The 15,157-nt window shown below is 59.6% G+C and overlaps 2 protein-coding genes across 6 annotated transcripts; both read right to left on the bottom strand.

The window, feature by feature from the left end:
* Positions 1-899: 899 nt before the first annotated feature.
* PCYT2 (phosphate cytidylyltransferase 2, ethanolamine) lies at positions 900-8,269 on the bottom strand. 2 transcript variants are annotated; one of them, XM_012535074.3, is made up of 14 exons: positions 8,110-8,269; positions 6,157-6,245; positions 5,412-5,573; positions 5,089-5,155; positions 4,340-4,424; positions 4,128-4,172; positions 3,838-3,891; positions 3,261-3,399; positions 2,924-3,006; positions 2,598-2,675; positions 2,355-2,420; positions 2,124-2,189; positions 1,760-1,848; positions 900-1,674 (listed from the first exon to the last, which is right to left on the bottom strand). In XM_012535074.3, exons 1-14 carry the CDS (start codon positions 8,262-8,264, stop codon positions 1,563-1,565), a joined length of 1,290 nt encoding a protein of 429 aa, XP_012390528.2. In that variant the 5' UTR covers positions 8,265-8,269; the 3' UTR covers positions 900-1,562. The 2 variants fall into 2 exon arrangements, with proteins under 2 accessions (XP_012390528.2, XP_033294651.2); XM_033438760.2 differs by lacking the exon at positions 3,838-3,891.
* Positions 8,270-8,542: 273 nt separating this feature from the next.
* Positions 8,543-15,105, bottom strand: SIRT7 (sirtuin 7). Of its 4 annotated transcripts, XR_007473705.1 has the most exons (11): positions 14,946-15,105; positions 14,738-14,875; positions 14,552-14,656; positions 12,804-12,874; positions 12,642-12,714; positions 11,174-11,272; positions 10,863-11,099; positions 10,635-10,715; positions 10,351-10,457; positions 9,819-9,904; positions 9,092-9,232 (listed from the first exon to the last, which is right to left on the bottom strand). XR_007473705.1 is itself a non-coding variant. In XM_004275583.3 (10 exons), exons 1-10 carry the CDS (start codon positions 15,096-15,098, stop codon positions 9,034-9,036), a joined length of 1,263 nt encoding a protein of 420 aa, XP_004275631.2. In that variant the 5' UTR covers positions 15,099-15,105; the 3' UTR covers positions 8,543-9,033. The 4 variants fall into 4 exon arrangements, 2 of the variants coding, with proteins under 2 accessions (XP_004275631.2, XP_012390495.2); XM_004275583.3 differs by lacking the exon at positions 9,819-9,904 and having other exon boundaries at positions 8,543-9,232; XR_004486414.2 differs by having other exon boundaries at positions 10,635-11,099.
* Between the last annotated feature and the right edge of the window lie 52 nt (positions 15,106-15,157).

Genomic DNA, 15,157 nt, shown 5'->3' on the forward strand with positions numbered 1-15,157 from the left:
CTGTGTCCCACACTTACATCAGTCTACAGGAGACTGGCTGATCCCTGCTGCCCAGGGATCTGAGCGTGGGAAAGTCTGGCATCACTGGGCTCCTGAAATTGGGGGCCCAGGTGGGGTGGGGGTGCAGGGAGGGCCCTGTGCCTCTCACAGCTTAGTGAGCTCCCCCTACTCGAGGAGGGAACAAAGGAAGCAAGGCAGCAGCTGCCCGGCCAGGGTGCGTGCACCGTAGTCCCCCACAGCAGCTTCCTGCATGGGTTCTAGGCTGGACCTTAAGGACCAAAAGAAAGGACAGGCCCACCTTCCAGAAGGAGTGACCGCTGGCCAGGGGCTCCCATGGGGCCGGGCCACAGGGTACTCCAGCCCCATCTGGCTCAGCAGCGCAGGGCAGAGGCCATTCTGGAGGAAACTGGCAGAGGACTGAGAAAACATCACAGTCCTCACTCTTGAACACCACAGAGCCATAAACCACTGCCACTGTTCCCCCCCAACCCCCTCAAGAGGTGCCCGGGGTCAGCACCCTGCAGCCACGGCGCTACTCCAAGTGTGCCCTGACTTGGGTGCAGAAGACCCTGAGATTCTGCGGATTGGGCCAGGGAGCAGCCCCTAATTCCTTCCTGGATCAGGTAGCTCTATGTGGGCCGCGGGGTGTCAGCCTCTCATTTTCCCCATGACAGACCCTGGGGCCAAAGGTACTCTGTTGGTCCTTGCCTCCCTCCCCTTTTTTTGTCGCCTGCCACGTGGGAGGCAGCTGGAGGTGTCTGGGGGCCCAGATCTGGGGGGTTCCTTGCTGCCATCATGCTGCCTGCTGGCCCCCTCCTTGCTGGGTGGGCAACGGGGAGCACGGCCAAGGTGGTGGGTTTCCTGGTCCTGCCCTGCAGGGTTGAGAGCCTGAGGCAGAGCACCTCCTAGCAGGTTTATTCGGTTGCACACCAGCTGGTCACGTACAAAACTGAGAACAGTCTGTGGGGAGGCTGGCCCGGGAAGCAGGGGGTGCAGCGTCCGGGCGACAGGCCCCGGGGCGCCAGGGACACACTGCAGGGCAGAGGCCGCTCATGTGGGAGGTGGCATGGTCTGCACTCTGAGGAGGAAAGGGGGCGGGGCCCTGGGTCACTGCTCCCTGATGCTGGCTCCCACGGAGGCCGGGCGGGCAGGAAGGCCACGGCCTCGAGCTGGGCGGTGGGGGGCATCCAGGGTCTGCAGGAGCTTCCTGGGGGCAGAATGGAGAGCAGCAGCGGAGCCGAAAGAATGGAAACTGGGCCTTTCCGGGCACGCAGGGTGGCACCCCTCTGTTGAAGGTGCCCCCTGCTCATCCTGCCTGTTGGGCTGCTCCACTGTGCTGGATCCCCTCACTGTGCAGCTCGGCAGGAAGGGCAGGAGGGCCTGCTGCAAGACGGACACCTCACGGGCAGGGTGAAAGGCAGTGTCCTCCACACCAGCCCTTCCACGGCCAGGTGGTTGGAAAGGAGGGCACCGCAGCTTTGTTAAAAACCGAGCCAAGCTCTCGAGGCAGGGCTGGGACAGGGCCAGCACTCGGAGGGCCCTTGGCGACCTCTCCCCTCTGGTCAGAAGTCACAGTCGCTCTCCCTCTCAGGCCGCGCCTCCTGCTGTCTCATGGCCTCCAGGAAGGCCAGCTCCTTGGCCTCCTTCTTCTGGTTCCGGGCCTCGTACTCCAGCCTGGGGGCCAGGTGGGGGTGAGTGGTGCACCCATACCCAAGCCTCAGCGGCTTCCCGTGCCCCCAGCAGCCTGGCTGAGACTCACCTGTTCTTGATGATGCGCTGGACAATGAGATCCGTGGTGAGGTCATTCCCACTGTCGATCTGACAGAAAATACCCCTTCTTTTGGGCTGCTGGAGGCCAGGAGGAGGAGGAGGTGAGAGCCCTCCTTTGGACCCCAAGAAGACTGCCCTGCTGCCCTGGTTCAGAGAGTTCCCACCCCAGTATGGTGGGGGCAGTTATTCCCACCCGTTAGCAACCTGCCTCCTTAAGCCGTGAGGCCATTAGCGTGGCAGCTGTCATCCCACCCATTTCCCAGACAGGCATGATGAGGTGCGGGGGCGTTAGGTGGCTGGGAAGCATCAGACAGTGGCCATCTCATGTCTGTCGAGGGCCCAGCATGACCCACCTCATATGGGTCGGAGCCATCCTTGTCAGGCATGATTTCTGTCTTCCCATGACACACCAGGTCCACCTGGGGAGGAGGCGGGGGTCAGGGCGCCCTCCCAGCATCTCCACCCATGGTCCCCTGCCCCCAGAAGGCCCTCTCCAGGGAAGCAGCCTGGGCTCAGAGAGCTGGCCTGGCGCCACTCAGTCAAGACTCTCCCTGGAAGCCGCCCGCCAGGAGCCCCGTCCTCACCTTGAAGTGATCCAGGAGCTCTGCTGTGACCGAGTACGGGGCCCCAATCACCACTTCGGACACATACTGGGCGGAAAGGGAGCACAGCTGGTTAGATGGGCCTCACCAGGCTGCGGGGTAGGGGCTGAGAGGCAGCATGGTGAAGCCCCAGACTCCTGTACCCCAGGGAGGGTCCTGCGGAGAAGCAGCTCCAGCCTTGGAAGGAGGCGCCACTGGGCCTGCCACCTGCCCGCCTGCACTCACCCTGCAGGCCAGCACGCTCAGGGTCCGCTCATGCAGGTTCATGATGGGGTAGTTCTTCCCCTTGTAGTGGTTGACCTCCTAGAGCCAGAACAAGGTTGGGTCAGCTGGTGACCTCAGGGGTGGGCTGGGGTGGGAGTGAGGCCGTGCTCCCTCCCAACAATCCCTCGTGGGGCGTCTGCCAGTGTGGGAAAGCCCTCGATGGGAGGCTCTCCTGGGCTTCTCCCTGGGAAGAGGCCCAAGCTTGCCACCTCTACCTCGCCTGTGCCCAATCCCAACCCTAGGAGCCCCTCCAGAGCCCCCACGCTACCGGCTGCCCGGGGTGAGACCTGGTCAAAGTGCAAGCCGGCGATGATGTAGGGCCTCTCCGCCAGGCCATGTACCTTCTCCAGGAAGTCCACGTGCCCGATGTCTGCGCCCAGGTTAAGGACTGAGGAACCAACGAGGAGCGGCCGCCCACAGAAGCAGGGGCTCAGACAGGTACCTTCCCACCCACCTGCTCGTGCCTCTCCATGCTGACAGTGGCGCCCCTGCACCCCACCGCAATCCTGGGCCTTCGAGAGTCAGGGAGGCCCCTCTAGCCCCCACAGCCCGCTGGGGCAGATGTGGAAATGCACAGAAAAGGCCTGGGGCAGGGACAACTCCCGACCCAGTCCCAGAGGATACGGAACAGGTCAAAAGCACCAGCCACGTAGATGACCGTCTCCCCCGGCTGGGGCTCCTTCCCCGAAGCAAACTGGATGATCTTCCGGGATGTCTGTAAAAACTGGGACACCCCCGTCCAAGGGTTCCGCCCCCCAGGACACTGTAAGCCGAGAACAACCTGGTCAGCGACAGAGGCCTCGCAGGCACGTCCCTTGCCTGTGCCCATCCTTGGGCCTGCCCGCATCCGCCTGTCAGTCTGCTCTGGGCGGCACAGGTGTGAGATGGCGGGGGCAGGCATGGGGGCTATAGGCCGGGACTCCAAACCCCTAGCCACAGCCTGCCACTCGCTTGTCGCTCTGCTGTTGTTTCCAGGCAGACATCTCAGGCAGGGATGCCGAGGGCTGGCTGGCAGGTGCCTGGTTCACACCACAAGCAGGCTGGGCAGGGCCGCTATGGCCGGTGGGACTGGGGTTCTGTCCCATGGCCAAGCAGGCGCTGCAGCCAACACCACCTTGGCCTGGCAACGAACCCGCTAGGAAGAGGCCAGTGGACATGGCCCTCGTGGGGACCTGGCACCCTGAGGCCACCGTCTGGTCACCTGGGAGGAGCCTCCTGAGGAAAGTGTCTCCCTGGAGGGTGTCGGGTGAGAGAGCTACAGAGGGAGAGAGGACCAGGTCACCTGGTTAGAGACCCCTCGTACGCGGGCAGTCCTCACTTTTCCTCCATGCAGTGGCTGCTGGGACCGGCCAGCCAGCAAGACCGGCGGTCAGTACCCGGTCAGTGTCCAGAAAGCAGGGAGCAGGGTAGAGGGCAAGGCTCCAGGCCAGCCTTTCCCCAGGGGTGGCCTGGGGGTTGGGCAGCGGCCCAGACAGCACAGGTGACACTCACCTTGCCAAAGCTGTCTGCATACTCCCGGTACTCGGAGGACATCTCCTGCACGGAAGGGCAGGGGGTTGAGGGGCCTTGCCCTCCAGACGCAACCAACCCCAGGACACCGAAGCTTGCTGTCCTAGTGCCCACTGAGGGGCAAGGGTGGGGTAGGCGATCCCTCCCTCCCAGCTCTGGGACCTCGGGGATTCCGCTCTGGCCCCAAGACTCACCTGGCTGCTGTGATGGGCCTTGGTCACAAGCAGCATGCGGCCAACGAGGTCTGTGGTGGACACCCCCTGGGTGCGCTTGCATTCTCTGGGAAAAGAGTTGGGGGTGGGGCTCTCATCCTGGGACACACCTGCAAGGCTGCACCTCCTATGGGCACCTAAGTTGCCCCACCTAAGGGCAACTCTGCTTGTGGCTGAGTCTACCGTGGTCCAGCCCCCAGCCATGCTGTGCACAGACCCGGGCGTCTCCTCGCCACTCTCAGCCACAACAAAAAACCAAGACCAGGAGAGTGGAGGGACCACTGAGATTTTATCAACCAAAGGAAATGACTGGACAGAACGCTGTCACTAAGCCCCAAGTTCGCAGTGTCGGGGTGAGCAGGCCATACAGGGTGGCTCTGGTCCTGTTTTGTCCACTGACGCCCAGGTCGTGCCTCATCACACACTCCCTGCCAAGGGAACGCCAGGCTTCACTGCCCCATTCGAGCTGCTGGCCACACTGGCCTTTTCAATTAAAGTGACTCAAACAAAAGCCAGCTCCCCAGTCATACCCCACGTTTCCCCTGCTTAGCAGCTGCCCGGGGCCAGTGGCTACCGTACTGGGCGATGCAGATGTATGGCACCCCCAGCTCCAGTCCAGGCCACGAGAAACAGGCTGCGGCCCGGACGCTGCCCTCACAGGCAGAAGGAGCTCGATGGGACCTGGGAGCCCCGCTCCTCGAAAAGCAGGGCACTCAGCAAGTAGAGCTTACCTGTACCTCCCAGCCTGCTTCACTTCCTCGTAGGTATCCCGGCCATCTACAGTCAGCGTGATATCATCTAAGGGGTGACACGCACACGAGAACAAGGATCTTAACCCAAAGCCATGAAGACCTCCAGGCCCATACCCCGGCTCCAGGCCTGCCCTGGTGTGCATGCGCTCCTTTCTGGGGAAGGACCCAGAGCTTCCTCAGACCCTCAAAAGCTCTGTGCTCCCCAAAGTGTGAAGAGGCCGGCACCTCCAGATGCCCCTCTGATGGTCAGGTCTGGAGCTGCCCAATTCCCCTGCCCCGGGGGCTCTGCCCTGCCGACTCACTGCCGTGGACGCAGAAGTCGCAGCTGTACTTGTCCAGCGTCTCCAGCGTGGTGACATAGGGGGCTGCTGGCACCACCTCGTCCACCCACTTGATGGCCTGCACCATCTTGTATCTTTCCTCCTGAGTGAACACCGGGGGCCCCTTGTGCTTGGCGATCTCCTCTAGGGAGAGAGAAGAGGGCAAAGAACAAGGTGGGTGACCACTGGAAGGCTGGCCACAGGCTCACTGGCTCCTCCTCAGAAGTCCCCTCCCAGAATCGAGCAGGGTCTGCGGCCACATGAGGGCTCACGGTGGGAGGCTGTCTCTCATCGGGCCCTCAGCTCACGAGGCAGGACCACAAGGAGCAGCCCTGCTCTGTCCTCTGTGAGCCGGTACAGGCGCTGCGGATGCACTTGCTGGGTAACTGCACGCCCCTCACCCCCAGCCAACCAGAGTTCCAGGTACGGTCCGGGGTTCCCTTTTGATGGCTGGGTGCTCTGTCCTCTAAGGCCCTGGGAACCAGGAAGGGGGTAGGAAGTGGGCGGCATACCTGGACTGATCCACTGGACCACCCCTGCCCCCCAAGCTCACGACAGGATGCAAGACGGGAAAGCTCTGGATGGCTTGGCCTGGGCCGGGGTTGGGGCGAGCCTGTGGAGCTGCACTTCTGGGGAGGATGGCTGGGCCTGGCCCTACCCACCAAGGGGACCTGTGGCATCTGTCACAGGCGTGGGGGAGGAGGGTGGGCCTGGCAGCCCGGCTTACCGTCAGTGTGTACACCCACGATGAGGTGGTCACCCATGGCCCGTGCCTGGCGCAGCTGGTTGGAGTGGCCATAATGTACCATGTCATAGCTGTGGAGAGGGCAGGGCCATCATCTCAGTGTTGGGGGTGCAGTCTTGCTCCTCTGCAGTGTCCTTAGGAAGCCCTCTGGGAAGCCACCATGGGCAACTGCTCCCAGGGTCCGGTTAGGCCTGGGCTTTCAGAGGGGCGGGGTGCTCAGCTCTCCACATTACTGGCCCCTAGGCTCAAGGTCAGACTGAGCGAGCATGGCTGTGCCTGGGGACAAGGCCTGGCAGACCTGAGGGCTGGTGAGTGCACAGAACAGCCCCTGCTCCCCACACCTGGGACAGCACTCTGCCCTCAGCCCCTCCCCTTCCCAAATACAAACTGTCACAGGCAGTCCCTCTGAAAGGTAATAGAAGGCAATGTTAGTTCAGGGGTGGACTGGGCTCTGTACTACTGTGAAACAGCCAGACAGTCCTGGGGGCCAACACAAAACAAAGTCCAGCCAATGAACAAGGGCAGTCACTGGCTTTAGAAATCCTGCCTGCTCCCCAAGGCCTCTGGAAACTCAGTGAAGCTTTGCTCTCTGGGGCCAACAACGACCTCCCTATCACCTGGTACTAGAGCTTTCATCCTCAAATCCAGGCCTGGTTAAGAGTGAACTCTCAGCTGAAGGCCACACACAGCACCACAGCAGCTCCACTCGGGTTGCCATGTGTGGCAGAGGGGACATCCACTTCTCTGTGGGCCCTGAGGTGGGCCCTCATTCTCACTCTGCTTCTTCCCAGCCTTGTATTGCCCTCTGAGTAGGTGGAGCTGTCCCTGCTTCTCCAGGTGACCCAGGTGTACAAAACCATTCTACTCAGCGCCACCTGCTAGCCCCACCCCAGCACATCAGGCCCCAGCAGACAAGCCTGTGGGGCACAGGGCTCTGGTCCTGGGCTTAGGGAAGAGGGAAGTCCAAATTCAGGAGCCTGGCAGGCCCTTGTGCCCACTGGACAGGCTGGGCAGAAGGAGGGTGCATGGCACAGAATGCAGGGTGGACCTGGGTCCAGGCTGTATCCCAGTCACTATGGCCTGTGGCTGTGGCCTGCTGGGGCAGGGGCCAGGCCTGGTCAGGGCCAAGGTCAGAGTCAACGGACAGGAAGCCACGCCCCCTCCACAAGGTGACTCAGGTGCAGGCCCAGGAGTATGGCAGCCCCACTTGCTGGCCGCTGAAGCCCTGGGCTAGCCAGATGTTTTTCTTTCTCTGCTTCCATCAAATAAGGTCTAAGGAAGCATCCAAGTCGTCAACTTATCACTAGAGGTTCACTTTCCTCCTGTCTGCTGACGGCCTCAAACCTATCTCAACACCACTCCAGCTGTCTGGCTTGCCAGAAAAGAGGACAGTTCGGCACTGTAGCCCTCCTCAGATGGACCCAGGAGCCTGGGGGCTTCATTAGGGTCTTACACAGATCGGGCAATGCCTGCGCTGACGCTTGCCCAGATACCTAGGAGAACCTTCCTGGTTTTGTGCCGGCAAGCTGGGAGCCGGACAAGGAGAACTCTGGGAAGACATTTTGGGTGCACGGCTCCTTCGGAGAAAAAGAGCTCCTAGGGCACTGAAATGATTAAAGTCATCAAGGTTAGACACGCAACTTTGGCCACTATCGTGCACGAGTTAGGCAGGTGGGACAGCCTGGCTGGGTCTCCGGCTTAAAGGCAAACGTGAGAGAAGGAGCGTCCGGGGAAGGCGCTCATGTAGAGATCCGCAGAAAGACTCCAGCAACCCTCAGCCGCGCTGCCCGCGGCGACGCGGTGACCCGGGTTCCAGGCGTCCTACGCGGCCGAGGCGCCGCCCGCCCCACACTAGCCGGCCGCCCGACCCCGGCGAAGGCGACCACAGCTGTCACCGCGGCCCCGCCCGTGCCCCCCGCCCCCTACCGCGCTCACCAGCCGTCGCACCACACCCGCACGGCACGCCTGCCCCCTGGGCCCGGACGCTCGGCGCCGCCTGCCTCCCCGTGCCCGTTCCGGATCATGGCCTCGAACCGGCAGCGCGGCACGGCCGGCTCCCCACTCCCAGCCCCCGCAGCTCGCGCACGCATGCGCCGTCACGCGGGCCTCACCCGCCTCTCACAGCCAATGTCGAGCACCGCCCCGCCCCGCGCGCGGAGCCCCGCCCCCTCACCTCCCTCGCGAGGCCAATGGCGAGCCCCGCCCCTCCGCTCCCGGCCAATAGCCTGCGCCCACCAGCCCGCAGCTCCCACCTGGAGCGGCGGTTGGGGCAGGACCACGTGGGGCGCATCCGCCCCTCCAGGAGTCTCGCCAGGCGCCCGCTCCCACCCACCGCTTCAGAAAGGCAGTCACTCGGTGACACGAGGAAGACAGTGCAGAGATGTTTAATAACAATAAAAAGGCCTGCTGAGAGCCAAGGCTCAAAAACCACTCCTTTGCAGCATACCCAATACAGAAAAAGGCTTCTATAAACTTAACATTTTTAGTAAGAAGTGGTAGAAATAGAGTTGAGGCCCCTGAGACTAGCCTAGTGAATGAGGTAAGGCAGCCGTGTGCTTCCTCTTTGTGGCCAAGTGTGAAATAACACGAGTCCTGTTTTCACAGAGGGTGTGGCTGCCACCTCTTCAGAAGAGGCTGCTTGGGCGAGGTGTCTTCCATCATTAGGCCCATGCAGGGGGGCAACCACAGCAGTGCAAGGGAGCTTTCCACAATGACAAATGGCTAAACATGTCAGGGTGAAAATGTCACCCCCAGAGAATTCCAGGGGCAGTCCTGGCCTTAACAGTGCCACTTGCCCCTGAAGAAGAAGAGTCCTGGTCATTTGCAAAGTGCCATCATTGTTCTCGGTCATGCAACAGGTTATGTTACTTTCTTCCTTTTTGTGCGCTTGGTGCAGCCCCTGCCAAACCAGCCGCCCAGGACAGGGGCTGAGCTAAGTGGTGCACCCCGGTCCCCAGGCCCAGGTTCTTCTCGACTTCTGCACAGCGACTTGCGACTGTGGCTGCCTTCTTCACCCGCACGCAGGGGAGTGGCCAGCGAGAAGATGGGGTCCTGCCACCTACGCAAAGGGAAAGCTGGGTCAGGCGTGCCTGGGAGCCCCTCACAATCACAACCCGCCCCAGGACGGGAAAGCTGACTGAGGTCACCCTGCATCCCTCCCACGTCTTAACCATGGCTGGGCTTTGCTCAGTGGTAGCTCCACAACATCTGCGAGAGGGGTAAGCTCCGCAAGTAACTCAAAGGCTAGCACCCAGACTAGCCCAGCCTCTGCAGAACTCAGTCCTCGTCGGTGATTGAGGGGGCTGTGCACACATGGGGTAGGGCGGCAGTAGCCCCAGGAGGGGTGAGTCACTAGCCAACTCTGGGCCCCACCTTTCACTTGTACGGCCAGGGACAGGTAGACCAGACCCTCTTCCCCTTCCCAGACTGCAGGACTTGATGGGAGGGAAGCTGACTAGGGAGGCGCGGCCTAAACACTACACCGTGAAGAGATCATGTGTCTGACTGAGATGTAGAACCACATATCATAAACTTAATATACAGATAAGCACTGATAAAGAAAATGAGCTAAGTTAATGTGGAAAAAAAAAAAAAGTACAGTACACAACAGGCCCACATTACAGAACACCACAAACATAACATACAAGAATTGCCAGGCCCAGAAGGTGAAGGGATCCTTAATTCTCCAACCCTTTGATTAAAAGAAGTTATTGATTTCCCCTATAAGACCCTGAAAATTCACAGAGAAAGAAAGTGTAAACTTTTCACTCAATACACACACCACATCTCAATTATCACAAATTCTGTATTCAGGCACAATCTATTTAAGCTTCCCCAAAGTATTCCAGCTCCCCAAGCCAGTGCACCCAGATCCTGACGAGCAGAGTTGCTGAGAGCACATCCCTTCAAGGCACCTTCCCGTCCAGGCTGCCTGAGGTGAAGGGGGACATCCAGGTGTGCCCTGGCAGATTCCCTCTCCCCGCAGGAATCACGCCAGCCAGGACACCTCAGCCAATGCTGGGGCTGGTCCCTGCAGAGGCCACCACACTGCAGTCACGCCTCAGATGCCATCTGCCGCAGCTCAGAGCTTTCTCTACACTCAGCTCACAAAAGACAACAGATACAACCCATCCACACAGGGGCAGGGAAGTGGGGGATGTGTCTGTGCCCCCTCACCTGCTGTAGCGGGGGATCTCCAGGCCCAGCTCATCCATGAGGAGCCGCATGACGTCATCACACTTTCCGTGCAGCTTCAGGGCAGCCCAGTCATCCTTCGGGGTCCACTGGGGACAGGAAAAGGTAAGTGAGGACAGCACCTCACTCCTTCCCAATGGCCTGCTGGCCTTGGCCCCTACTCAGCCAGACCTCGTGGTGCATTAGTGTGGGACATAAATGTCCCAGGGACTGCTGGCTCTCCTAAGGCCCAGGTGTAGGGAGGCACCTCTGAGCACCTGAGTTACCTGCAAGTTCACAATGTAGAGCTTGGGCCGCCGGCTGGGGGGCTTGGTCATGCACCAGAGGTGTGGATACTTCTTTAGAACCTGCGGGAATGGACGGATGGACAGACAGACCACACACACACACACACACACCCCAGGGAAGGAGGCTACAGGAAGCTGGGGTCTAAGGCTGAGCTGGCCAGCTGCGGGAAGGCTCACCCGTTCCCATCCACAGTGCCATTCGCATACCTTTAAGCTGGAGCCTAAGCACAGGATTGTGTCTGCTCTGCTGGCAGCCTGGGTGGCCGCCTCCCAGTTCAGAGGCTGTCCCAATGTCCCCCTCTCCCCAAAGTGCACGATGGTGTCCCGGAGCTGGGCCCCGCACTTGTGGCAGGTGCGGCCAGTCTGGTGTCGGTGCAGGGCGGTGCGCTCCGTCACATCAAACACCCGCACATACTCCCTGTTGGGAGTGCAGGCTGTGCAGACCTGAGGAGAGTAGGGCCCTGTGAGCAGGAGCCACTGGCCTGCCCAGTCCCCCGAGTCCCAGAGGGACCGCTCACTTCGATATACATGTTCCCGTGGAGCTCCGACATGGCTGTGCGAGGCAGCCCGCTCCGCAGGTGGAGCCCGTCACAGTTCTGAGACACCACGTGCTGCACCTGGAAGGGCGACAGTGGCAGTCAGCAGGAGGAAGGGGGGAAGCAGCACTCAGGAGTGAAACCATACCGAGCCCTGCCCGCCCCAGAGCCCCCAAGCCAGCGGCAACTCCGACCCTGCACAAAGCATCGAAGGCAAACCCAGGGCAGCAGGCTGGTCCCAGTAGGACTCAGGAAGCTCCGGTGGGGAGGGCCCTGGGCCCACCCCCAAAGACTCAGAAGCCCTAGGAGCCCCCAGGAGGGCAAATGTTTGCACCGCCCCCTCTTGGCTGGAAAGGAGCTTGGGGCCCAAACTGATGCTCTCTTGGGTCATCATGCTTCAGGTCCTTGAAGGCCCAGGAGGCTCGACCCCTTCCCCACTCGGTTGCAGGTGCTTAGCAGAGGATCTCCAGAGGTTTCCTACTAGCCTCCCCTGTATCTAGGTGGCTCCTGAGGTCTGTGGGAAAAATGCAAGAGAAACACAAGGGGAAGGGGCTACCCTCACGAGCTCTGGGCCTGTGTGGACCCTCTATGTGATGATTCAGCAGAGAGGCTGCTCTCTACTCTTGGAGAGGAAACACAGGAGGAGTAGAGGTAGGCTCAAACCAGGAATCTAAACTGCTTGGTGGGCACTCATCACAGGGTCCACTGGCTGATGGAAGTAGGATGCAGTTGTCACCTGGGCACCAAAGTGGCCCTCCCGGTCCTCGCCGTGGACCCAGTGAGTACAATCAGCCCTCCGTATCTGACGGTTCTACATCCGCAGATTCAACCAACCAAATATCAAAAATATTCCGGGAAAAAAAAAAATCCAGAAAGTTCCAAAAGGCAAAACTTGAATTTGCCACACGCTGGCAAGTACCTGTGTAGCATTTACATTGTATTTATATCTTTTTAAGTGGTACTGACATTTTATTAGGTATTATAAGTAATTCAGAGATGATTTAAAGTATGGGGGTGGGGAGGACTTCCCTGGTGGCGAGTGGTTAAGAATCCACCTGCCAATGCAGGGGACGTGGGTTTGAGCCCTGGTCCGGGAAGATCCCACATGCCGTGGAGCCACTAAGCCTGTGCGCCACAACTTCTGAGCCTGAACTCCGCAACAAGAGAAGCCACCGCAGTGAGAAGGCCGCGCACCGCGACGAAGAGTAGCCCCTGGTTGTCGCAACTAGAGAAAAGCCCGCTCGCAGCAACGAAGACCCAACGCAGCCAAAAATAAAATAAATTTATTTTAAAAATAAATAAGTAAGTAAATAATAAAGTATGGGGGGAGGTGTGCAGGTTATATACAAACACTACGCCATTTTATACAAGGGACTTGAGCACCCTCAGCTTTTGGTATCCAAGGGGGATACCGAAGGATGGCCGTACACCAGCCACCCTGGGCTCTTACCAGCTTCTGCTCGTGTAAGCAGGTGATGCTCATGTGGGTGAGGGTTGGCTCGGCCTCACTCAGGTCAGCAGCACTGCCAGGTAGAAGGGAAATGAAGGTGAGGAGAGCTTCAAGGTCAGGTCTCTGCTTAACTAGGTGGGAAGGCTGTGCTAGACTGCTTACCTAATGCTTCTTCCTTTCTGAAGCAGCGTCCACACTCCATTAGGACCCCGGTAATCTGGGATAGAAGCTGCCTGCAGGTTCAGAAAGGAGATAAGCCCAGTGAAAAGACATCACTGTAGGCACTGGCAGAATTCCCAATAATTTCTCCCAGCACTTTGAGAAGTGCTGGCCCACAGACTGGCCTCAATTCGTTCCTCAGGCTGAGCATTTCCTAGTCTAACCTGTCCTCCCAGATGGAGTGCACCCGCTGTGGCTCCTTCCCTCTGCCAGGACCCCTGCACCCAAACCTGGTCCAGCTCATCCTTCTAGGCTCCAAGGAGCCCTGCCCGCCCTGGGAGACTCTCTAGCATGTAGTACAGCCTGGGCTCTGTGGCCACGTCTGTCCTCATACTGAGAGGGAGGACTGGTTAGGCTCACTGCAGGCCTCCCTCCACGTTCTCACATCCTGATGCTGTAAGTGTTTCCTGGCCTACCTCCACACAGACCAACCTCTTCAATGAGATAAACATTACTGCGTTTCCCAAGTTCCCAATCCAGTGAAACAGAGCCACCCCGAGAGAAGAAAGCAGATAGTGTGCCAGGATCAAGGTGCCCTGTGCTTCCTGAGGTGTGAGTGACCTCCCTTGTAGGGAGCCCTGTCTCTTCCCTGTTGCTAAAGCTCAGAAAAATGCCCACCTGACCAGTGGGTCTGACCCACATGGAAAAAGGAACCTCAAACAGTAACAGAGCAAATTAATGAACAGCAAGTGGCTTTAGTAGCTGCTTACAGTTCTTTAAAAGATGGCATTACTGCTTTTACATAATGACAAGAGGTCACATGTGCCAGGGCTCCAGGTGTTGATAAGTTAAAGCAGTTAACATACCTCACGCATTCTCGCTACTGGGCTTCTTCAGTCATCCCTGTATGGAGTGTCTTACTTCATAAGTATCTGTAAAATCCTACCCACCCTCCAAGGCCCAGACTCAATGCCACCTCTCATAAAAAAACAACCAGATGGGTTTCCCAGCTCTCAGAGACCACAGAAGGCGTATCTGGATTTCTACTCTAGCAGCCTAGCACAGCCAGCTTCATGTTACAGTCATTCGTTTATATGGTTTATTATCGTCACCTGCGGACCTCTCCACATAAATCCTTGCTATTCACCTCTGCTGGACCTACATGTAGGTCACACTCAACTTGCACCCAGCAATTTAACAACGTGCTATCCTCACTGTCAAAGCTAGTCACATTCTACCACCCAGGTAGCTTCCTGATAAAACTTATCAAAAGCCAAAGCATTTCTCTTCCTTACCTGGTGCACTCTAATGCATACTGCCTTGCATTCCACTTACCTTACTTCAACATTCAGGGGACACAACGAATGGGGAATCAGAAGACAGTTTGGGGTTTAGCTCTGCCAATATATAATCTTAGGACAAGCACCAAACTATTACGTCCCGTTTTTATCCCTCTTCCTTTCCTGTCTCTAACTAAGTACAATACAAAATTCAAGCATTTAAGAATGTTTTTCTATTTTGCGAAGTTCCAAATAGAGTCGTTCTGAGTTTCTCTAAGAAAAGAAAGACCCTCAAGAGGTGCTTTTAAGTCGAGCTTTTGCGAATCGGTACTGTTGCTTAACAGAAGACGGTGCTCGGTGCTGGGGTCCGACACCCAGAAGGGGGCGCCCCACGCCCGCCCCCGGCGGTCCGTGTTTCGCACAACCTGGGAGCCGACCCGGGGCGCGGCCGTCCCTGCCTCGTCTCCTTACCGTGCTGATCCCCGCGCCCGTGTAGACGACCAGGTGCTTGGCGTTTCGGACGGCGCTAGCCAGCTCCCGGACTTTCCTCCGCAGCTCCTCCGGGTCGTCGCACACCTGCCGAGACGCCGAAGCCGGTCGTGAGCCGGCCCCGGCTCGCCCGCGCCCCCGCCCGGCCCGCCCGCACCCCGGACTCGCCTCCTCCTGCCGCCGCTTCAGGCCCTCGCGCCGCCTGCTCCGGCCCTGCAGCTCGGTCACCAGGTCTTCGCTCTCGGCCAGGAGCCGGCCCTCCTCCGCGCTGCGCTCGGCCACCGCCTTCCTCAGGATGCGCGACACCTGCGGGCGCGGGGCAGGCGGTGAGGGCGGCGCGGACTGGGGGCGCGGCGCGGGGCGGGCAACGCCGTACCTGGCGGAGGCGCTCCCTCTGCTGCTCCTCCCGCAGCCTCCGGACCCGCTCCGCCGCCTTGCGCTCCAACCGGCTCGGACCCCCGGCGGCCATCTCTCCCGGGGAGACTCGCGCTTCCGCTTCCGCCTCCCGGCAGGCCGCGCGCCGACACATGCGCGCGAGGCCCGCCCCGCCCTTCCGCCCCGCCCTTGCGTCGCCCCAAGGAAGCACCT

Source organism: Orcinus orca, chromosome 19 (assembly GCF_937001465.1).
Source record: "Orcinus orca chromosome 19, mOrcOrc1.1, whole genome shotgun sequence".
Classification (NCBI taxonomy): Eukaryota; Metazoa; Chordata; class Mammalia; order Artiodactyla; family Delphinidae; genus Orcinus; species Orcinus orca.